Source organism: Saccoglossus kowalevskii, chromosome 17, assembly GCF_978046115.1.
Source record: "Saccoglossus kowalevskii chromosome 17, keSacKowa6.1, whole genome shotgun sequence".
NCBI lineage: Eukaryota > Metazoa > Hemichordata > Enteropneusta > Harrimaniidae > Saccoglossus > Saccoglossus kowalevskii.
In genome coordinates this window covers 11,865,512-11,891,506 of record NC_140657.1, presented here as the reverse complement: position 1 = coordinate 11,891,506, position 25,995 = coordinate 11,865,512, and the positions used below count along the sequence as shown (strand labels likewise).

The following is a 25,995-nucleotide window of genomic DNA, read 5'->3' as shown; positions in this document are numbered from 1 at the left end:
GCGAGGGTCGTCACCTGCGCACGCACAGGAATTGAGTCCCAAGCGATGATAACAACTCACGCTAAAAACGCAAAGGATCATGGGTAGATGCTTCTTTGTAAACAATGACACACTATGGCCATCTGACACATGCGCACGTGACAACTCCCCTGCTTTAAAAGAAATTATCAAAAAAAAATGTATTACCCTTAAATACAACCGAACAATGTCATTTCAATATACACACAAAAATAACAAAAAAATAAATCTTGTTATCCACAGATATTTTTATTTTATTTTGTTAAACTATAGAAAAATAATACGATGGAATAAGTGGTGGTAATGTATATAATCCCAAGGTTTAGACTATAGGCAGGATACAACTATTATTTCAAATACATTTAAATTATTACTATTTCATGTAAACAAATAATGTATTTTACACACGTTGGATATGTTGCTATATACATGTACTAGTATACGTCTCGTATATATATCAAACAGGACAGGGCATGATGACCACTGCCCATTACCATATACCAGTGTCAATAAATGTTGATCAAGGTTGATCAATACGGTTTCATTTTCACTTACTGTTGTCTAATTGAACAGTTATTTCTGGTAGTCTGATTAAGTCGTCATTTTCTATTTAGCCTCATTTCATAGGTTATGAGTTGTAATAAAAATAAACTTCAATGTTAATACTACCACGCAATGTCAACAACAAGACTTTTTACGTAGATTGTCCTAATAAATAGGTGTGACAATTTTATCACAACACAAGTCTAAGTTTAAGTGTTTTAACACGTTGCCTGACAGCACCCATTTTTTCCATTCATTTTGATACGTCCTTAGAGGCCTGCAGCAGGAGATGTTGTCTCCCCTGACTTTTTTTTTTTTGTAAGTGCAAATTGCAAGTGCTAGTGTTCCCCCAAAGTCGCATTCATTAGTGAATGAATCTCGGCCAGTGGAATTGGCCTTTCCATTGAGTCTGTGGCACACTCACCCAGGGTAGGGGTCGACTCTTTTGATGTTCAGCCTAAGGTAGGATTTGAACTTGGGTCTACCGATCATGAGTCTGATGCGACAACCACTATGCTACAAGTGACCGGCAGGGGATGCTTACATAATAATGGATTTTTACACATACCATCAACTTTTCAGGTTCTTTCCCTTTGCAAACTATCTTAGTTTAGAGAAAAACTGCCAACAACTCCAATCAAGTCATGTTAAAGCTCACTATTTATCAGAATTCCCAGTAATTCCTTACAACCATAAGTATCTTGTACCTGTTATTACACATGATTTTTTTACCATATGTAATCGAACAAAATTTTTACCACAAAAAAAAACAATATTCAAGGAAATATGATCATTTTTTTTAAATCGTTTCACCACCAGACTTTCTCGCCCCAATTTGTCTGCACTTTTTTCTTATATTCTTCAATATTTCTGGTAATGAACCCTGATTTTGGAGACAAGAGACAAAATTTGAGTCAATTTTTAGATTTTACACAAACAAATTTGGCTATTCTTGTCCCAGTCTTCTGAAGGAAAGTTGAGATTATAAATAAGACTATTTTGTGAATTTGTGATGAAAAGAGAGAACTGGTGGTGAACAGGTTAATTAAAGGCGTTAGTGCCACTCATAGAGCCAATGTGTAATCCTTGGTACAATAATCAACTCAACTCATTTTAGTTCTGTTCTTAATTAACTGTTTTGGTTGTGAGTGACATTGGTTTATCCAATGCTACAGAAAAGTTTCAGGATCTTTGTAAAAACCCATGGTTTACTCTAAAATTTGTTCTGTTGCTTGGCCTATTGTAAGTTTTTTCACATATTTCTATGTGTAACATTTACCAATGTGTATCAACAAATTATTAAATCTGTCTTTATCAACCTTTAGAAGATAACAGTTAACTACACTGTGGTGAAAGGGAAAGTAACAACAAATAATTTGCTGTGATGAAGTACAAAAAAAACATCTGATATTTATTTTGGCGTTGGTACAAATGTATTCGATGTGATATGTTCTTTTAAATATTCTCCCCCTTTCTCTTCATACTCAGCTTTGGTAATATAACAAACATTTTGCGATAGTGTCCATTTTCTAGCTCCATACCAACTATCTAGTAATGGGTTATCTGAAAATAAATACACAAAATAAAATCAATAGTACATGTGCCAGTGTAAGTGTCTTCCATCAGTATTCATTCATTCATTCATTCATTCATTCATTCATTCATTCATTCATTCATTCATTCATTCATTCATTACGGTTCAATGACACGACTGCGTTCCTGGATAAAACCAGACAGGTGACAACCATGGTTCCCCATAGAAGGCAAATTCCTAGCTACTCCATGTTTATTCACTATTCAGGATTTATAAGATACAATAAAAATGACATAATCACATGACAAACATATGTTTCTAGAAATTCTAATGTAAGTGAGTGAGATTCTGAAAGAACTACCGGTAGGTTATCTCAAGCTGGTTTCTTTGTGTATGCTCATTTCCAAAGCCTCTACCGGGGTTATTATGTGTGTTTTTATTTAACCTTTTTTCCAGCAGTTCCCTCTTTTCATTAGAAATTCAAAAATAGTCATGTTTATAGTCTGCACTTTCATTCAGAATAGAGCCAATTTTTTAGCTCTGCTGATGACGAAGTCGAGCGAAGCTGATAGTATTACTGTTTATCCTCCGACGTCGTCGCGCCATCGTTGTCGCCGTCGTCAACTTTATATTTTCGACTTCCTCTTAAAACCACAAACTGTATAGCTGTGAAACTTTTTAGGGAGGTACCTTGGGTGGTTCTCGCTCAGATTTGTTCATTTCGTGTGGATATGTTCAATTGTCTTATTTATAGCGAATATTTTTGTTATTTTTGGTCAAAAACGCTATTTTCAACTTCTTCTTGAAAAGCGCTAGCCCAAATATTTTGATACTTGTTATGTAGGTACCTTGGGTGGATCTCTCTCAGATTTGTTCATTTTGTGATGATATCTTTAATTCTCTCATTTTGATGAATATTTTTGGCATTTTTGGTAAAGAGTTATATTTTCGACTTCTTGTTGAAAAAACGCAAGTCCGATTGCTTAGACATTACATATGTAAGTACTACATGTGGACCTCTCTCAAATTTGTTCATTTCGTGATGATATCTTCAATTCTCTAATTTTAATGAATATTTTTGTCATTTTTGGTAAAAAGTGATGTTTTCGACTTCTTGTTAAAAACTGAAAGTCTAATTGCTTTGATATTATATATACTACATAGGTACTACAGGTAGACCTCTCTCAGATTTGTTCATTACGTGATGATTTTAATGAATATTTTTGATAAAAAGTTATATTTTCAAATTTTTGTTGAAAACAGCAAGTGTGATTGCTTTAATACAGATACATATTGTTCATTTTCTGATGATATCTTCTGTTCTTTAATTGAAATGTGCATTGATAACAGCGGAGCTATCTCAGCCGAGAGGCTGTTTGTTTGAGTAAAAACTGAAAATTAACTCCAATTTTGTATGTTGGGTTACATAACTCCATGTACGTCACATTATCAGTGATTAGAGTCAAAGCATAATCCAGTTAATTGCTCACGCCACATAAGTAAAACATATGATTACAGTTCTTTATTTTGATGTCCAAATTCGCTCCAAATTCGTATGGTGTGTTTGCATGAGTTGTCTTACATCTAGTCACTATTAGTTGATTGATCGGTAGCTGTGTCTGAATCAATTGTGATTTTTGTTCTAGATAATCATTTTGACCTTGTATCAATATTTATGACTTTTATCTATTTCACTCTTTTCAAAACTGGTTATCGCATACATGTACCCTCCTGGTGGTGATAAGTTGAAGTGAAATATGAAATATATAGTGAAACACTTACTGGCAGTGTGTATTTTGAATGCTGATTGGAAAGGTCTCATTGCTAATAGCTCTTTGTCCAATCTAGTCTTCATATTGGGATACATTGTGTTGCCACCTGTCATGAAAATATTCTAAAAGAAATAAACACATATTAGCTGCGCATAGTTTCAACAAATAAACATTAATCATACATGGCTGCACAAAGAGGGAGGGAATCCATCAGAAGGGACAGCTCATGAAGAAAATTACTACTGTCACCATTGCATGAATAAATGTTTATGTAAAGTGCAATGTATAATGTATTTTGTTACACTTAGAAGACCATAAACGTGTATAAATTGTGTTGTTAGTTGGTTATATCGGTTGAAACAGCAAGAATCAGCGGTTTCATTGATAACATCTTGGAATTGGAGAATTTGTATGTTTGAAGACCGACAGACTGTTTCCTTTAGTACGCCACACACTCAATACTTGATTCATTCAAGTTAGACATAGGTCTAATTGAATGTTGTCCCTTGGGTTATTGGCTGACCTAGTACTTAGACGTTAAGATACCCGACAGGTCGGCATGATTGCTATATGTTAATCACTTATAGTATTGGGTTTGGTGAATTTAGACTAAACGAACAAGTAATAAACAAGGAATAATTACAATAAAACATACCAGCACTATTAATATACTACTAGAGTCCCTGAACATCACAACTATGGAGGAGAGTTAAACAATCATGAATCAAGGAATTACATGCCGTGGAAACAATTAACTCAGCAGCAGTAGCTGAAGAAATCATGCAGAGAGAGAACAAGATGCAAATTGGATGAGTATTCGAATTTCCTGCGACAATTAGTTGTAGAGATAAAATTTAACTTGACTTAGGCATATACGGTACACAGATTGCATGGAACAAATTATTTCCAGCAGATCTACTGACGATTGTGTCTGAGGGTTTTTTTTTTTTTAGTAAAGCAGCCTCAGAAGAAATAAAATAGATATATCTTGACAACAGTGAAATAGAATGGTGATGGTTGGTTGATTCTTACTTGGACAAGATTATTTTGAACATCCATAGGATATCGACTCAGAACGTATTCCAGTGTCTCTGCAATTCCGGCTTGCTCCACACCAATCATTGACGGCTGGAATAATAATTCTGGAACCCGGATCCGCTCCACGCCCAGATGTAGTTGGTAATACTCAGTGAGGTCAAAGGTCATTCCTACCTGTTGTTGCGCCAACATCTCCCTAGAACATAAAGTGAATATGATGTACATCTAGTTGCAGATAGAGATAATGTTATAACAATTTATTTTGCAAGATTGAAGAACACTTGGTTGTGTTTGTTTTAATGCTTATAAAGGCAATTCTTTATAATTAATGTACCATTACTTTGAATTATAGCTGTTATTTTGTTTGTTTAATATTTTGTTAATTTTACAAATGCATACAACATTGTGCATCTATAATTTATCAAAATGCATCTGTGTATGAATTGGTTGGTAAAATAATATTTTGTAAAATCCATTTGTACATGAATGATTGGTCACGCAGAATCCAGAATCCACCCAAGAGGGAGAAAGTATGTTTTAATTGGCAGCTTTATTTTTGTAACTTCTTGACACAGACAACCCAACTGTTGGTTAACAACTCCACAATACTCCTTATATTTCACTTCATTGGTCTATATGCATGCTGCCAATACTATGTCTTCAGTAGCCAAAGTGACGTAAGTGAGACCATCCTATTCTTGGGGGCGGACATTTGGGCATTTTCACCGCAAGTCAACCATCACAGTGAAAACAAAGGCCGAAAACTCTCAGAAAACGGTACTTTGGGATGGTTGTTGAGACTCCCCTGAACAGTGTAACAAGATTACCCCTGCGTGTGTAATGCATATAAATTTGATTGTTCAGGATTACTTCAAAGTTGAGTTCCTGTTGTTTTCTTGAATTTTCACCGGTTCTTCGCTCGGCGTTCCTCAGCAGTGCGCGCAGAGCCCGTAGAAAAATACGTGGTACAGTGGTGCGAGTCTTAGAAACATGGAACGTCTTGTGACGTTGCTCCCCACAAGGATTCTTTGTTAAATGGTTAATGAGAAAAATGTGACAGAAATTCCAAACAACTAAGACTATGGAGAAGTGAGGTAATATATTCATTAACCAGACTTACTCGCCGCATGATCTTCAATATTTCTGGAAATGAGCCCTAATTTTGGAGCCCATTTTCAGTTTTTAATCAAAAAATTTACTATTTTGTCCCAATCTTCTGAAGAAAAGTGCAAACTACAAACAGAACTAATTTATGATGAAAAGCAGGAACAGGTGATGAAAAGGTTAAACAACTCTGTAGTAACAATAATTACCTAATCACCACCCTTAACATTTTAACCACCAGACTTTCTCGCACAAATTTATCTTTTTTCCTATATTCTTCAATATCTTCGAAAAAGAAAACTAGTTTTGTGGGTAAATTTTCAGTTTTTAATCAAAATATTTGGCTATTTGTGTTCAAATCTTTTGAAGGAAAGTGCAGACTATATTAAAAGGAACAATTTTTTTAATTTGTGATGAAAAGAGGGAACTGGTGGTGAAAGGGTTAACAAAACCACTGTTATACAATACAAATTATATTTTATCACACCCTAAGTAAGAGGGATTGGTTTCAACACTTACTTTTGAAATTCTGGATCATACTCAGCAAGAAGCTGTTCGACCTCTGCTAGTTTATCTTGTTCTGCCTCTGAGTCACTGTCACCAGCTTCTTTATTCTGTGAAACAAACAGTTAATCAACATATTTAAGAAAAATTTGGCAAGCAAAATACTAGTCAATGCGTTCCTTAATTAATACTACATGTACTGTATTAACCTCAATGTCCCCATTGAATAATATAACATGAATTGTAGAAAAGGCCTAAAAAATAATAATACACTGATTTACCATTTCAGCCATATTCAGTGGGTTTTATTATTTAGATAATGTATCCTATGCCAAATTTGACATATTCACTGGGTTTTAATTTAGTGCATTTTCCCGTCAGCAAAATAAGCAAAATTAAAACCCAGTGAATAATTAATCCTTTTACAGTAGTGAATGTATTTTTCGATTGATTATTTAAATAGTTGATGTTATTGAAAATAATACCAGCTGTTGCACATAATTCAACCTAATTATTTGAGTCACTGAAAGTAATAAATATATCATAACTGCACCTTCTCTGAATATATTTATTTAACCCTTTGAGTGGTAATTTTTTTTTTACTTAAATTTAGTGCAATTTGTTCATATTTTCTGTAATTTTCACTGAATTCAATCTTAATTTTGGACCAAACAGACAAAATGTGACATCACTTCTAGTTTTTGATCAAAAAAGTTGAAATTTTTAATCACATTTTCTAAATATTTTCACATTTTCTGTAAATTTCACTGAATTCAATCTTAATTTTGGACCAAACAGACAAAATGTGACATCACTTCTAGTTTTCGATCAAAAAAGTTGAGATTTTTAATCACATTTTCTAAATATTTTCACATTTTCTGTAAATTTCACTGAATTCAATTTTAATTTTGAACCAAACAGACAAAATATGACATTGCTCCTAGTTTTTGATTTAAAAAATTTTAAGTTTTCACAACATTTCATGTGGAAATTAAAAATGAAACTATTTTGTTGATTGGGCCTGAAGTTGACTTCATGCTCAAAGGGTTAATCTATATTGAATACACTTGCTACATGCATAAATATAGTATTTACATGTATTGTTATATAAATGTATAGCTACAACATATGTCATGATGTTTTTTATTCATCAATTATCGGATTATATCGGAGTATTCAATTCATAACTAGATCCATTCCTAGACGACAGCAATGCTAAAGATATGAATACCGATCTACCAAAATGTACTGGTAATGTTTGTTTCAGGCTTTTTCATTTCAAAATATTGAAAATAAAAATTTTCAATTTCACTAATAATGAAATCGAGAGTAATTAATGCAGAACAATGTATTACGTTAATTATGTAATAAAGGAGCAATAATATGTACCTTGTTTAATTTGTGCTAACTACTGTAAAATACTTTATTTTCGCTATTTGCGCTGAAAAGATGATTCAGTGAAAATAAAGCGAATATAACTTTTTTCCTATATTTTACACTCAACTCATCAAAAATCAGTGAAAATAAATTCCATACAAAACACCCAAAAAGCCGTTTCAGTATTTTACAGTATATTTAACTTGGGAATTCATAACTAAACATATTAAAGTCATTATCACGATTTGTAATTGGCTGAATTTGCATTTGACGACTGAAAAGAGAGATGGAATAATGTAACAGAATAGCTGGATAGTATATGTCAATATATGTTATTAAATTCATTGACAATATTAAACACTGAAGTTATTATTAAACAAAAAGTTAAAGATCGCCCCCTATTGATAACATTTAATATTAAAAACAAGCAGTCTCTCGGCTGAGATAGCTCCGCTGTTAGCAAGGCACATTTTAATTAAAGAACTGAAGATATCATTATAAAATGAACAATATGTATAGTATGTATAGCAATCGGACTTGCTGTTTTCAACAAGAATTCAAAAATATCACTTTTTACCAAAAATATTCACCAAAATTAGATAATTGAAGATATCATCACGAAATGAACACATCTGAAAGAGGTCCACATGTAATACCTATATATATATAATAGCAAAGCAATCAGACTTACGATTTTCAACAAGAAGTCGAAAATATCACTTTTTACCAAAAATTACAAAAATATTCACCAAAATTAGAGAATTGAGGATATCATTACAAAATGAACAAATCTGAGAAAGGTCCACATTTAGTACCTATATATGTAATATCAAAGCAATTGGACTTTTGGTTTTTAACAAGAAGTCGAAAATATCACTTTTCACCAAAAATTACAAAAATATTCACCAAAATTAGAGAATTTAAGATATCACAAAATGAACAAATCTGAGAAAGGTCCACATGTAGCATCTATACATGTAATATCAAAGCAATTGACACAGACGCCGGACGCCAACGAACAATCACTCATATGATAAGCTCCACTCGACAAAGTCGACAGCAGAGCTAAAAATGGGAAAAAAATGCTGAAAAAGAGGGTAAAAATAATTCAAAGAAAAAAACGCATGACAATTTATAGTATTCCCCATTCGAAATAAAACAAGTCATTGTCAATGACACGTCCCCGTTCTGTTCATATTTGAGTGGCATATATATTCAAAGCAGATCATGACCGAGATCTCAGACCACTTTCAGTGGTCTGATCCGAAATGCACCTGCATATGTACAACACATTGTACTAAATCTGAACAAAATCCATTCATGCATGACTGAGATCCGGTTCCGGAATTGTGAAAATACGTGATTTTGATGCATTTTCGACCTTAAAATGGCCATCATTCAGCTATTGTTAAGCGGATCATGAAACAAATGCACATACATATTTGTGACATGATGTACCATGTGTGTGAAGTTTAAACTTGATCAATCCAGACATGTCTCGGATACGGATCCAGAACTGAATTCTTTAAAACAAAATGGCCACCAGTCGGCCATTTCAAACTTGATCCGGAAAAAAAAATGACGTGCATCAAGATCCTATTATGTTTAATGTATGTACCAAATTTGAACAAAATCCGTCCATGCGAAACTGAGATCCGGGTCCGGAATGGTGAAAATGTGCGATTTCAATGCATTTTTGGCCTTAAAGCGGCTGCCATTTGGCTATTGTTAATGAGATCATGAAACAAATGCACATACATATTTGTGCATGATGTACCTTGTGTGTGTGAAGTTTGAACTCGATCAATCCAGACATGTCTCAGATACGGATCCAGAACTGAATTCTTTAAAACAAAATGACCGCCAGTCGGCCATTTCAAACCCGATGCAAAAAAAAAAAAAAATGACGTGCATCAAGGTCCTATTATGTTTAATGTATGTACCAAATTTGAACAAAATCCGTCCATGCATAACTGAGATCCGGGTCCGGAATGGTGAAAATGTGCGATTTTGATGCATTTTCGGCCTTAAAATGGCCGCTATTCGGCTATCAGTAATCGGATCATGAAAAAAATGCATGTGCATATGTCCCATATAATGTGTAATGTATGAGTGAAGTTTGAACTTAATCGGTCCATGCATGTTCGAGATACAGATGATCACGGACGCACGGACACACGGACGCACACAGGGCAAACCATAAGTCCCCGTTTTCCGACTACGTCCGAACGGGGACTAATAAAAAATAAGACAAAATTAAGTCTCTAGCATGGAATTTGAATTCATGAACTTCCACAAGCAAAGGTCTTAACCACGACACTGTGTATTCTTTGTAAAGCGCTATGTACACTTTCAAAAATCACAATTTTTGGAAGATCAACTCTGAAATCTATACAGGCCAACTATACCTACAGATCAACCATAGCGATCGGCTGAATATTATTGGAGTTATTGCGCCCACAAGAAAGTTTACTATGACGATGATGCCTGATGACGACGCCAGATGCCGGATGACGACGCCAGATGCCGGATGCCGAACGCCAGACATTCTATCACTACTATGCCTTTCCCTTCACGTCATTATACCGGTGTCTACGTCCACTTGTCTGTCTCTGTATGTATGGCTATTGACACATAAGTATTAACTCTTCTGTGATTTTTTTTGGCCGGGCTGATTATGTCCAAACTTGACAGGCCAAAAAAAAAAATGATCTAGCCATGGCATTTTTTCTACAAGATTCTAGACATATCTCATTCTACTTTGCTTGAGTGTGTGTCCAATGTTACAATTTTAAACTAAGTTTATCAAGTGTTCAAATCATTCAACTTTATTGAGTATTGCAGTTCATTGAACATTCAGTCTAACAAGCAACCGTTCAAGTTTAACAAGCAAGTTCATATTTAAGTAAGTTTCTAAAGTTTCCACTGTATTTATTGTCAGTCCTAGAACCTTTTGAGCCTACAAGCTTGTCTATGTATCTGTACGTATCACCTTTTCTGTAATTTTTTTTGCCTAGACCGATATTGTTCAAACTTAGTGGTAACACCTACGCTTTAATTAGATGAAACAATTTTTAAAATTCTGTCCTACCATTGCCATGGCCAACAAAATGTTTCTCTGCATCCACCAGCAGATCGCTAATCAATCTACTGGCTTGTTTATTAGTTTACTGTAAAATATTTATATTAATATTAATTTTTGCTCTTTTCAATGAAGGAATGATTCAGTGAAAATAAAATCCAGCAAATATATCTTTTTTCCTATAATTGACATTCAACTCGTCAGAAATCAGGGAAAATAAATTCCATACAAAAAAAAAAATTATTTTCAGCGAAAATTAATTCCAGTCAAAACAAAGTATTTAATTTAATAGTCACAGTATTTAATATTCAGATCAACAGGCAAGGTCTGGAAGCCCCAGCTCTTCTAGAGCAGTGCCATAAGTGAAAAAGAGGAACCATCATCCTGCAGAAATCCATTATTTTAACTGTGAGTGCTAGAAATATTAACATGAAATTATTACTTACAATGGCTTTATAAACATTCCAGTCATCGTCATTTAGACCAAATGTGTCTTCTTGACCTTTACCACTTACACTTTTACCTGACAGAAACAACGGAAGACAATCATGACTTTAGAACAGAAAACAAGACCTTCCCACGTATAAACATGTGGGTACTTGCATGCCGAAATACCAACACACTCATGTACACTAGACAGAGTGGCCAACCGAGAAGTCAATCTATCCATGTTTGTAGTTTGAGCCAGTCTTTGAATTGCAGACAATGTCGTATATAGCAGGATTTCAGTAATTCACTACTCTGGTGATGTGAGCAGGAAGTATTAAGCACTTTTGTACATCATCTGTGACAAATAAACAAGATATTTCTACATGCTCACTTACCATGCGCTAACTGTGTCAATATTCTCATCCTTTCCTGCGATGCTTGACTTTTTCTTTTCGCTAATTGTGACTTCAGCTGCTGTCTCTGAGCCCGACTCTCGAGCAGATCCTGTAACGAGATGAACGTAAAATGTTATTTGGCAACAGAAAGAGTGTTGAAACCATTCAAGCCCATCATGAGTTCGTTTGAAGTCAAAGCAATAGCTTGTTACTGTCCAGAACGATTGATAATGCTTAGAGAAAATTTATACTGTAAAATGTGTAATTTTCACTGGGTTTAAATTTTGCTGATTTTACATTTCAGGCATATTCAGTGTGTTCAGGCAAATTCACGGTTTTATCATTTAGATAATGTTCTCTATGCTAAATTTTACATATTCACTGGGTTTTAATTTAGCACATTTTCCAGTCAGCGAAATAAGCAAATTAAAACCCAGTGAATAATTAATCCTTTTACAGTAATTAGATGTTATGCCAACTTTTAAGTTAAGTTAAATTTTAAGTGACTATATGTGACTTTACCAACACCACCCATAGTTAGACAAACTTTTTGTTTTGTGGCAATTTGAAAGAGTCAAAATGTTAAAATTCACAGCATGTATAGTGGTAATTTCAATAAAGGCCATTTAATTTTTGAGATTGTTGATAAACAACAAACTGATGTTGACTTTATTGGAAAGTATACACAATAAAGATTACTTTCTGTGCATAGTGCCTCACAAAGTTTTTTCAGTGAACTTATTATTTTTCAATTTGTTGAGAAAGTTTTTGAGAATATAAAAAGTTCAAATTCAATCTTAGATATAACAGAATAGTGGAATATCAATTATTTCAATATATTTCTCTTTTCAGATATGAAAAATCTGACACTGAGGGCACTGTTCCAAAACATGACATCATCAGAGAACAAGAAAGTGGAAGATTGCTGTTACACCAGAATTAAAATAATCTTGATAATGTAGTCAAAGAATTGTTCACTCTTGAGATCATACTTTGAAGCAGCGCCCTCTGTGCCAAGTCTTGAACACCAGAATGCAACAGTTAGATACTGTAAAATACTTTATTTTCATTTAGAATTAATTTTCACTATTTTTGCTGAAGCAATGATCAGTAAAAATAAAATCTAGAGAATAAACTTTTTTTCCTATATTTTACATTCAACTCGTCAAAAATCAGTGAAAATATATTCCATACAAAACACCCAAACGGTTTTTCAGGGAAAATTAATTCCACCTAAAATAAAGTATTTCACAGTAGTTTACCTGTCTTTGTGTTCTAATGTCCGATATCCAGCCATCAAAGTCCACTTGTCGTTTTGCTTCCATTTCTTTCATTTCTAATTCTTGCTGAGCTCTTTGCTCCTCTCTGGCTTTCTTTGATTTTAATCTTGCATCGCTGGCATTCTTCAGAATCCTCTGGCGTCTTTTTTCTTCTTTCTGTTCTAACGTAAGTGCTTCATCTGGAATGTCTATCAAGTCGTAAACGGGCTCCTCTTTACAAGTTGTCTGTCACCCAATATAGAATGAAACAATTGTTGCAATTCAATAGAGGGATTTCGTAATAACCCCAAAATAATCTGTTTATCACGCACCATTGTGTTGATTAAATGCAACATAATCAAAGTCGAATAAAGCACATGATGTTACGGTATACATTTATGCACATGATTTTGTGTGCTGAAAACTTAGTAATATCAACCATTTTATCACTAGCTCCCTCTTTTCATCACAAATCCACAAGTCCTGTTTATAGTCTGCACTTTCTTTCAGAAGATCGGGACAAACATAGCCAAATTTTTTGAGTGAAACTGAAAATTTATTCAAATTTTGTCTATTGGCTCTAAAATTAGCGTTCTTTCCCAGAAATATTGAAGAATGGAAGAAAAAAATTTGGGCGAAAAAGTCAAGTGGTGAAAAGATTAAATCTAATACTGTAGAATACTTTATTTTCGCTATTTTCGCTGATGGGATGATTCCGTGAAAATAAAATCCAGCGAATATACTTTTTTTCCTATATTTCACATTAAACTCATCAAAAATCAGTGAAAATAGGTTCCACACAAAACGCCCAAAAAGCCTTTTCAGCGAAAATTAGTTCCAGCAAAAATAAAGTATTCCACAGTATTGCAGATTTAAATCAGAATTTCAAAAATTATCACATGTTTAATGGGGACAATTATTTGGAACTACATGTATCCGGAAACCTGCACGCCCTCAGGCAGTCAGGTTGGGCAAGGATAGGAAATCATCTGTTCATGGACTCTTCCAAAACTGTTTAAAATCAACATGTTTTTAGAATTTCTGGAGTAAATTCATTGTTTTGCAATATTAATATTTTAATATGGCTCAGTTGTAAGCAAACAAAATCTTATTAACATGTATAAAAACTATTTTCTAAGTTTCATAAAACATTCTAACTAATTAAATTATTTGATTTTCATTATACATGTATATGAATATACAGTTTTCAAGTTACTTTGTTGTGGTCTTTCAGTAATTTGTTGTAAATGTCAAGAACATTAATTGTCTAAACTCAATGATTTCAATGCCATGGGATAAATACAACTGTCATTATTCTATTTTTTTCAGAATCACACATCTTCATGATTAATTCATTGAACTTTGTATGTAATCTAATGCTTATCTGTATCATTGGTAAAATTTTCCTGTTTTCGTTTCGTTTTTGTTCGAAGTGCATGTGATTTTCTTTAGCATCCTACCTGAATTTGGTGTCCATTTTGAATTTGCCACGATTCAGACAAATCATTCTCAGAACTCAATTTAACTTTCTCATATTTTGAAAAAGTCATCACTTTGTTAAATAGATACAGATGCAAATAATCACTGAGATATCGCTGATAGCACCTAAAATAGTGTTCCATTCTGTTCTGCTGTTCCACTGATCTATGTAACCATGGTAATTGGAACAGTTTACGGGAAGATGGGAGAGAATGAAACACTATATGATGGGTGGAAATAAGTCTTGCAGCTGTCGCTCTCATCAAGATAAAGCCACATACCTCCTGATTATTGGAATCTTCCGTTTGTTCCACTCCAAGGATTTTATCTTTGATTCTTTGCATGGATAGTGTTAATTTATTCACAGCAGTTTGCAGTTCATCAGCGGAAGAATAACCAAACTTCTCCAAGGCTCTCTAAAATATAAAACTGTTACGTATTAAAAAGACCATGACATAGTGGGGGTTTAGTGCAGGAAACATCACAGGACAAAGGGGTGTTGTGAGAGTGTACCCAATGTTCTGTGGTATTAGATACTTGTACACTGGCTGCTTTAATTTAAAGGGGAAGTCAAACCAAACAACATAATGCTCCCCAAGAAAAGAGCTCCACAAATGTAGGAGAATCAATTTACAGTTTTTGTATATCACTTTTTTTGTTTTAGATACTGTAGAATACTTTATTTTCGCTTGGAATTTATTTTTGCTATTTTCACTGAAGGGATGATTCCGTGAAAATAAAATCCAGTGAATATACTTTTTTTCCTATATTTCACATTAAACTCATCAAAAATCAGTGAAAATAAATTCCAAGAAAAACGCCCCAAAAGCCTTTTCAGCGAAAATTTATTCCAGCGAAAATAAAGTATTCCACAGTATGTGACTTTTCACCAGTATTATGTAATCCGCCATCTTGATTCTCCAGCCAAGGATTATCCTATGCTGAGGATGGCGGATTACATAATACTGGTGAAAAGTTGATTATCTAGAGAATGAAAAGTGATATACATATACTGTAAATTGCATGTCCTTACATTTGCTGTGCTCTTTCGTTTTGGAGTATTCTGTTGTTACCCTTGACTTTTCCTTTAAATTTAAGTACTAGGCAAGGTCACTATAATTTCCCCATCAACAAATAATTATTTAATCATAGACCTTCTAAGGTCTATGGTTTAATATATACCATTTGCTGACAATGACCACTCAGAAGCCTGGACAATCCCTGTTTTGCAACAGCACTGCTTAAAATAACTTCACCCTATCTACAACACACTGAAATTTTCAGGCCAGATGCCTTGAAGTTTGCAGTGGGGAATTATGGCTTGTTACACCACGGCTTGTCTCTCATTGATGCAAGAAATCACCAGCTGCAACACGGTTGCCGATTGTCTAGTTGTGGCTGTCACTTCGCTGGTCTATAACTGGTTTATTGTCAGAATCTAGTAAATTGTCTGAAGATACCAGCTCGAGTGTAATCACAGGAAAAATTTATGTATTTCAGAATTATACAATGAGAAAAATGAGAAAATAAAAAGCTCAGCAAAAACAAACTTAGTTCCAAGACTCGCACACTGGTGTTAATATTTCGAGAAATGTAACTACATGTATGTTTATTACATGATTTACTTTGATCTACTCTTATCTCATGTATATTTGATCTCAGTTAATACTTTTGACGGAAAAATTACAGAGCACAAAATATTTTGTGAAGGGTGACAAAAAGTTGACTAAAGTTATAATTGCATTTATTGGAGGAAATAACTAACTAACATTGAATGCATCCTCATCCTCGTCTTCTAGGAGTTCCTGTATACTCATTAACTGTTGTAGTTTTTCTTGTTCGGCTGCGAGCTGAAAACAACAAAATCAAGTTATTAGTGATGAATACAAGGGTAAAATAATTTTAATGACAACACAAATTTGAGCACAGATTTCAAACTGCTGTGGAGATGACAAGAAACAAAACTTTTTTTTGTGGGCTATATAGAAGAATCTAGAAAGACACAAAATAATGAAATAATATTCAGTTGATGTTGAAAACCATGACAATGTCAATGATGACAGATATTATGATGTATAGTTGTGATGTTCCTTAGATGTGATGCTACCAAATACCAGTAAAACAAATAATGCAAAATACTCAAATTCATGAATAATTTTACAGTGTGGATTACATTAAACATAGTTTGCAAAAATTCCAATCACACTGAATCATAAGGCTAACGCTAGTGACCATTTTTAATCGAAAAATTATACCATATTTTTAACAAGCAGCCTGTTGGCTGAGATAGCCCTGAAAGGCACATTTCAATTGAAGAACTGAAGATATCATTAGAAAATGAACAATATGTATAGTATCAAATCAACCAGACTTGCTGTTTTCAACAAGAAGTCAAAAATATCACTTTTTACCAAAAATATTCATCAAAATTAGAGAATTGAAGATATCATCACTAAATGAACAAACCTGAGAGAGGTCTACCTGAGGTACTTATAATGTATAATATCAAAGAATTGGACGTGCAGTTTTTTACAATCAGACTAGCGGTTTTCAACAAGAAGTCGAAAATATCACTTTTTACCAAAAATGACAAAAATATTCATCAAAATTAGAGAATTGAAGATATCATCACAAAATGAACAAATCTAAGAGAGGACTCCCCTAAGAATCTATGTTGCAAATATGAAAGTATTTGGTTTAACGGTTTTGAAGAAAAAGACAAAAATGTAAAAAGTTGACAACAGACTACATACTACAGACGACGACGGACAATCACTCATATGATAAGCTCCACTCGACAAAGTCGAGAGCGGAGCTGAAAAGTAAATTGTTCAACCTTTCAGAGAGTTTCTGCGTTAAAAATACTTAAGTAGTTACCATTTGTATATAATTTACAGACAAAATAAAAAAACATACCCTTTCTTCTCGTCTTTTTGCATTCATAGCCTGTAACCGTTTGACTTGTTGTTGTTTTCTTTCTTCTTTGTCTTTGGCAGATAATGAACTTCCTGGAATCTAGAAGAAAAAAGGTTCTGCTTTTTTTCTGAGTTTCTCAGGATTTATCCTGATCACATTTTCACTTGGTGTAGTCAATGGCAACACATGGCAACTAAATGAGTTTCTATATAAGGAAATGCGAATTCTAAATATGGAATGATTAAGCGTCTTCTAATAAAAACAAACATGGCTGCCACTAGGGTTTGACAGGACTCCACACAAAGAAGTTTGCTGATTCTGTTCTAAACTTTTTTGATTTCGGCATTCCCATGATGACTCAGACTGTACGCCACTGCGCGTTGGTCGATACTCCCACTGTACTGTCTTCGTGCATATTTTGAGCTATCCTTGTAATAAAATCATATGCTGTGTTTTTTCCCACACATACTTAATAACCTAAACAAGAAAGCTATTAAAGATGGCAGATCCCACAGCATTGTTTCATGACTGTGTAGGGGGTGACAGTTTTGATTGCACACTGAAACAGTAACTGAATACAGCTAACAGTAGTGCATATCTCAGTTGTGGAGCATGTAGGGTTGAAATTAGGGTTTAGCAAATCAAAATACAATTTACAAATCTTGGTTTCAATGTAACATAATGACAGACACGCATACTAATTTCCTCGGTAGATGATGAGTGTTCAATTTAAATTTGTTCTCACCAATTTGTAAAATATAAAAATTTGCGTGTATGACTACAACACACACCAAATTTGAAAATGATGAGTGTTTGAACTTCTTTAGTAATGACACTGTATAAACGAATGTGTGATAAGGATCATTCATCTTCTGCCAGTATTACATGGTGAGGAATAATCAAAAGCTACCGTACTTACTGGTGTGAATGGCAGTTGTATTTTATGTACATTCTCGTAGTAATATTCCAAAGAATTCCAGTCATTAAGTTCGTCCTGATAATCAACAGCCATGTAACAGTGTTCATTAGTCAGTTCCTAAGAAAAAAAACATTAATTGAGTTTAAAACATAGCACACCTAGTGTAGCCTTGCCAAATTTTGAGTGGCACTAATGCACTGTGCAGCGAATCATTTCAAAAACCGAATACAGTAAAGTGTTGACTTTACAGCAGTGTCAGTTTATAGAAATCTTTCATAAAAGTAAACAAAGCTAGGGGAACATGGACTAAAAGTAAACAAAGCTAGGGGAACATGGACTAAAAGTAAACAAAGCTAGGGGAACATGAACTAAAAGTAAACAAAGCTAGGGGAACATGGACTAAAAGTAAACAAAGCTAGGGGAACATGGACTAAACTGATCTAGGGAATTTTTCAAATTATCTACAAACAAACATATGCATATGTCGCATGAGACTGGTATCTCGTTGCAATCACTACTGCTTTTTAAGCTTCAACAAGTTTCACTGTATGGATACCAGAGTGTCCAATTATTGAGAAGCATACTGCCAGTCTATAGGAGATTTTCAGCTTATGATAACATCTGTTGCAATGTTCTGAATCTCGTGACAAAAGAGATTTTCAGGTCATTTCTGTCAATGATGTCATACGTGTAAAAAGCGAGGTCATTAAACAGACATTTTTAATATTTTTTTGTATATTTCTGACTTATTCGCTATGTACATTAATAAGTTCCTGAGCTGAGAAAAGTTTTAAGTATATTAATAGCAGGAAAAACATTGTACTAAATACAACCAGTACCGTAAACATTCTATTAATAGACCATTTTTCTATTCATTTCACTTGTTATGTATTTCCCTTGAAACAAACGTAAAGCTGGACAAAGGTCCATGGTCTTAATGGCGTCAAAACATCATGTGATTTTTTTTGAGAGAACGACTTTAAACAGGAATTATTTCTTAGGATTTACCAAAAAAAATCCTTATCAGGGTGTGATGCTACCCGGTAAATGCACATCCTACATAAATGGTGTGCGAATGAACACAAACCTTTCACAGACTTTTTTTTTTAAATGTTTTTGTGCCAGGCGACAGTTCCAGGCATTGAATGTGCTGACACATAGTGCATTTTGCCACAGAAGTCATTTCCTGTTTGGGACTACATGACAGGGCTGTGTGGCCATCTCCCTATCAAATGGCAATTTTAATATGCTATCCTGGCATCAACCAGGCTTGGTCGAACACACGCACCTGCGGACCTTAACCAAGGTTCCCCCAAAGTCGCATTCATTAGTGAATGAATCTCGGCCAGTGGAATTGGCCTTCCCATTGAGTCTGTGGCATATTCACCCAGGGTAGGGGTAGACCCTTTTGATGTTCAGCCTAAGGTAGGATTTGAACTTGGGTCTACCGATCATGAGTCGGATGCGACAACCACTATGCTAGCAGTGACCGGTTACAGACTTACTAACATACATTAAAAAGTCTAGAATGTAGGATTCTCTTGCGATTTTTTAGATCATCTAACAATTCTTGATGAGACTTCTTCAATTCATGTATGCTTTTCATTGCATATTACACACTTAAATACTCTAATCTTATAAATCATTAACCTTTTCACCACCATACTTCCTTGCCCAAATTTGTCTGCACTTTTTTCTTATATTCTTCAATATTTCTGGAAATAAACACTAATTTTAGAGTCAACAGACACAATTTGAGTCAATTTTCAGTTTTTTACTTAAAAAAATGGTTATTTTTGTTCCAATCTTCTGAAGGAAGTGCAGTATATAAACAGGACTATTTTGTGAATTTGTGATGAAAAAAGGAAACTGGTGGTGAAAAGAATAAACTTGTGATGTGATAATATTATGCATTTTAGTCTGAAGAAAAGTGCTAACATTAGTTGTAGCTATTTTCTTGTATAACCTGTGGAGAATGGCTTAACAATTACGCTATGCTAATTCCTAATTCTTATTCTGAGTGACTGACCTCTGATCGGCTCAATGTAATGGCTGTAAAATGTGCTGGGTATTTGAGTTGTAGTAATCGATGCATAAATGATGTAGCGTGAGAACTACCGATGTTAATTCTCTTGCAGTTAGTAGAATTCACTCGACCATTGATGACAGGTATGACATGCGTTGCTTGGTAACCAGAGGATAAGATAATAGCATCAGTACTGGCTGTTTATAAAGACAAATATGCTAATGTGAATTCCATTTTACAAACTCAATAACTACATGTATTTTAAAGATTACTATTATAACAATGTATGGTTTCCCGTTGCGTAAAGGTCTTGCAAAAAAAAAAGTTTTTGGTAAAATGTTTTTAAAAAATGGGATGATTTATTTGTTTCCATGGTGCACAAATGTTGCAAGTTTAATCAATTCGTCATTTGAGGGCGCTATGCAGTGATAAAAGCTCCCACTTATTTTGGTAGGGTGTACGTTGACTACAGACATTCAATTTCAGGCCTAATTGGTACACCAAGGAATGAGCATAATTATTCGAATCACAAAAAGTCACTGCATGTCTTATCGGTCTATAAAAGAACACACTACTGCAAAGAAAAGTATAATATTGATGACTCACCAGCTTTTGGTTGATTGTAATAAAGGCTGAAAAGACTATCCACTCCATATGCAACTTTTGGAACGTGGTAACATTCAAATAATAACTCTGACATCACTGAAAATATTATAATATGAGATTAATGTTATTAATCTTGGGGAAAATAAGTTTGAAATTCAAGTTCAAGTCAATCCCACAATGTCATTGTGAAATCCCAGGGATTGATAGGTATCTCTTTAACCTTTTCACCACCAGTTCCCTCTTTTTATCACAAATTCACAAAATACTCCCATTTATAGTCTGCACTTTCATTAAGAAGACAAAAATAGCCAAATTTTTTGAGTAAAAACTGAAAATTTACCCAAATTTTGTCTGTTGGTTCCAAAATAAGGGTTCATTTCTAGAAATGTTGACGAGAAAAAAGTGCAGAAAATTTGGGCGAGAAAGTCTAGTGGTAAAAAAGTTATTTATTAAAATAATAATGAACTGCTCACAGTGCCATATTGGATAAGCAGTTGGTTCTGTGCAAGACAGTATGCGAGGTACAGTTTGCACATTATTGAGGTGGCTGGTGCATAGATAGGATACAGGGACCATGCACACTAGTTAGTTCAGTCACTACACAACACATTGTGAACATATTGACACAAGTTGAAACATTCATCAAGTTAAAGTGCATTAATTGTTTTAGTTCTATTGTAGTACTAAGTTTTTGTTTGTTTGCCAAGAAAACAAAATTTACCAAATTTAATTTCAAAATAATGTTAAGCATCTAGTCTAGACAAGTGCAATGTAACACAACAGAGTAATAGAGTGAAATTAGACGTTTGATCTGCAAATGACATGTCTCTGAAATGGAGTTGGTGGGTATAGATGGAAAATGGTAATTTATAAAATTAGGGACAAATGACTTATCATTGAAAGAGGGGGGCATATATGGACAACTATGTGCTCATGATATGTTACAGAAAAAAACTTCTACATGTCTACCGTGTACAGAAAAAATACGCCTGTCATATGGTGATGAGTGATTTATTTTGTTACTTGTGTCCTCTGACATTAAATTAACAAAATAGTATTATGGGATATCATATTAAAATTCCTTTATCATATAAATATTCTTTCATGCACTAAGGGTAAAAAGTAAGCGCAAAATATAGTCTGTATTTTAAAATTAGATGTACATGCACTTGCACTGTTAATGGAGCTGTGAGTTATTGTTTGGTAAATTGCACTTCAAGACAATTGTTCAATATGCAATGAACTAGTATTGATAAAGCTTACTCACAGAACCCTGGGTATAAATACAAGTGATGAAAAAATCCACTTACACTGTCTGCAGTAATTCGGATTGCAAAGTGGTTCAGTTAACACGATAGGATGGTCCACCATTCCCTGTGTCTTGATACCCAAGTGTGAAAATATATAATCAAAAGTGACTTCCTGTACATCGTAGTGAGTCACAATGTTCCTGTCAAACTGCGTTTTCAGGAGCCACCTCACCACTTCAATGTTGCTGATGTCATTACCAATCTGGGTGCTTGTGTCTGCATCTTTTCTACCCCGTTGCTTAGCAACCACATTCTTGAACTGTAACCGTGGATTCTCATCAAATGCCCAGCCTACTCTGCAGTTGCAAGCACCTGATGAAAAGAAGACAGGATGAACAAGTCATTGTCAATGACACGTCCCCATTCCGTTCATATTTGAGTGACATATACATTCAAAGCAGATCATGACCGAAATGCACCTGCATATGTACAACACATTGTGCTAAATCTGAACAAAATCCATCCATGCATGACTGAGATCCGGTTCTGGAATTGTGAAAATATGTGATTTTGATGCATTTTCGGCCTTAAAATGGCCATCATTCCGCTATTGTTAAGCAGATCATGAAACAAATGCACATATCTATTTGTGACATGATGTACCATGTGTGTGTGAAGTTTGAACTTGATCAATCCAGACATGTCTTGGATACGGATCCAGAACTGAATTCTTTAACAAAATGGCCGCCAGTCGGCCATTTCGAATTTGATCCGAAAAAAAAAAAAGACGTGCATCAAGGTCCTATTATGTTTAATGTATGTACCAAATTTGAACAAAATCCATCCATGCATAACTGAGATACGGGTCCGGAATGGTGAAAATGTGCGATTTCAATGCATTTTCGACCTTAAAGCGGCCCCCATTTGGCTATCGTTAATGAGATCATGAAACAAATGCACATACATATTTGTGACATGATGTACCTTGTGTGTGTGAAGTTTGAACTTGATCAATCCAGACATGTCTCGGATACGGATCCAGAACTGAATTCTTTAAAACAAAATGGCCGCCAGTCGGCTATTTCGAACTTGATCCGAAAAAAAATGACGTGCATCAAGGTCCTATTATGTTTAATGTATGTACCAAATTTGAATGAAATCCGTCCATGCATAACTGAGATCCGGGTCCGGAATGGTGAAAATGTGCGATTTCAATGCATTTTCGGCCTTAAAGCGACCGCCATTTGGCTATTGTTAATGAGATCATGAAACAAATGCACATACATATTTGTGACATGATGTACCTTGTGTGTGTGAAGTTTGAACTCGATCAATCCAAGCATGTCTCAGATACGGATCCAGAACTGAATTCTTTAAAACAAAATGGCCGCCAGTCGGCCATTTCGAACCCGATCCAAAAAAAAAAATGACGTGCATCAAGGTCCTATTATGTTTAATGTATGTACCAAATTTGAACAAAATCCGCCCATGCATAACTGAGATCCGGGTCCGGAATGGTGAAAATGTGCGATTTTGATGCATTTTCGGCCTTAAAATGGCCGCTATTCGGCTATCGTTAATGAGATCATGAAACAAATGCACATACATATTTGTGACATGATGTACCTTGTGTGTGTGAAGTTTGAACTTGATCAATCCAGACATGTCTCGGATACGGATCCAGAACTGAATTCTTTAAAACAAAATGGCCGCCAGTCGGCCATTTCGAACCCGATCCAAAAAAAAAAAATGACGTGCATCAAGGTCCTATTATGTTTAATGTATGTACCAAATTTGAACAAAATCCGTCCATGCATAACTGAGATCCGGGTCCGGAATGGTGAAAATGTACGATTTTGATGCATTTTCGGCCTTAAAATGGCCGCTATTCGGCTATCGTTAATCGGATCATGAAAAAAATGCATGTGCATATGTCCCATATAAGGTGTGATGTATGAGTGAAGTTTGAACTTAATCGGCCCATGCATGTTCAAGATACAGGTGATCACGGACGCACGGACGCACGGACGCACGGACGCACACAGGGCAAAACATAAGTCCCCGTTTTCGGACTGCGTCCGAACGGGGACTAATAACCCAGTCTTTCAAAGTATACTGTGTACCTTGTTGAAACCAGTGATGATTTTAGAGAATAGTACACATAATATTGGCTTTCGCTAGTTCTTCACCAGCAACCAGTGGTTAATTAATAACATGAAAAAAGCTGAACCCTAAATTTCAATCTTTACTCATTCTTAGACTGAAGGAATTTATTGGACGACAAGATGACAGCTGGACACAAGACGACAGCTGGACGAAAAGACAATACAGTAAAGACAAACAAATAACTCACCATTATCAATAACAATGGGCATTTTATTTTCTCTAAGGGAGTCTGGATAGTCATAATATTCGTCAGGTTTAGTTTTTAAATACAAATCTTGGAATCGAAATATATTAGCATCTGAAAAAAGATTGAAAGGTACATGAGTAAACGGAAATATAATGATCAATTATAGTGCATCCTATTTAATAATTGTGGAATACTGATAATTGTAAATATGGATCAGGAGATAAGGCTCCTGGATTTTGGGTTACAGTGAATGAGTTCACTTAGGTCTTGGTCTCTCCAAATTTCAACATCACTCACTTGGCAAAATAAATAAATAAATAATAAAAATAATTCTTCCCAAAAAGTGCCATGATGTTTGTTTATCACCTCTATCTTCTGAAAGATGTATTGGTATCATAAAAGTACTTTACCTCGTTAAGTAAATGTAAAAGTACATGTGGCCGATGTGATTACAAAGCGGTAAATGTAAATATGGGACCTTTAGAAGGAGGTACTACATAAAGCATATTCGAGGAACATGAAAAAGTTAGTAGTTGTGTCACAGTCCCTCTATCAACCAGCCCTGGGACAATAGACTGCCAAGCGTTTCCAGGTCGGAGATAGAGGGACTTTGGTTGTGTGAAATATCAAGTAGAACACGGCTCAGATAAAAGAACTGCGAGAGCGAGTAGAATATGTACATGTGTTTGCATGTACTCCCGGTCTGTACTACGCTGTCATGGTTCTAGTGCATTGTTCATGCTACATTATAATATGTTATGGTTGTAGCAGTACGTGTATGATATACTGAGGGCAACATCACACAACATTGTTCTCAATGCTCGGTAGATTCATAATAAACCGGAAATCAACAATACCTTCATCGCCAGTGTTGACGTTGGCAGCCATTTTGTTCGCGACCTATGTTTTTTGAGTTCACCGAATGGTGGCGCTAGAAGATTTCATGATATGATACTTATATGTTTATAAATAATAATAATAATATTTATTGCATCTTTAGAAATACAGTATTTCTATCAGTGCAGTAGCAATAAAAGTATAATAATAATGAAATAATAAAGAAAGAGAAAATATTATAATGTTAAGTATAAAAGTAAAATGTAATGTGTTAAATTTTTTACTAATACTAATAAGTTTAATAATAATAAAACTAAGACTAATAATAATAAAATTCAAAGCTATCAACTATCTATTCTTTCTTGAAAGGCTTTGTAAATAAACTGTGAAACCTTTTTTATAATTTCACAATCATCTGCACTGAGCAATCGAATGAATGTATTGTGTGCATCATGTGATAGAAAATTAAATTCAGACATAAGTTGTTGGCGCAAGTTTCCATATTTTGGACAGATCATGAGAAAGTGAAATTCATCCTCAATCACATTCATGTT

General features: G+C 34.5%; 1 protein-coding gene across 1 annotated transcript; it reads right to left on the bottom strand.

The window, feature by feature from the left end:
- Window positions 1-246: 246 nt before the first annotated feature.
- LOC100370071 (actin-related protein 5-like) lies at window positions 247-25,518 on the bottom strand. The gene is made up of 16 exons (XM_006818879.3): window positions 25,462-25,518; window positions 24,605-24,715; window positions 22,312-22,623; window positions 21,002-21,097; window positions 20,399-20,592; window positions 18,370-18,486; window positions 17,451-17,549; window positions 16,304-16,384; window positions 14,816-14,950; window positions 13,059-13,301; window positions 11,797-11,905; window positions 11,419-11,495; window positions 6,529-6,623; window positions 4,900-5,101; window positions 3,878-3,989; window positions 247-2,124 (listed from the first exon to the last, which is right to left on the bottom strand). Exons 1-16 carry the CDS (start codon window positions 25,490-25,492, stop codon window positions 1,973-1,975), a joined length of 2,166 nt encoding a protein of 721 aa, XP_006818942.2. The 5' UTR covers window positions 25,493-25,518; the 3' UTR covers window positions 247-1,972.
- Window positions 25,519-25,995: the final 477 nt, after the last annotated feature.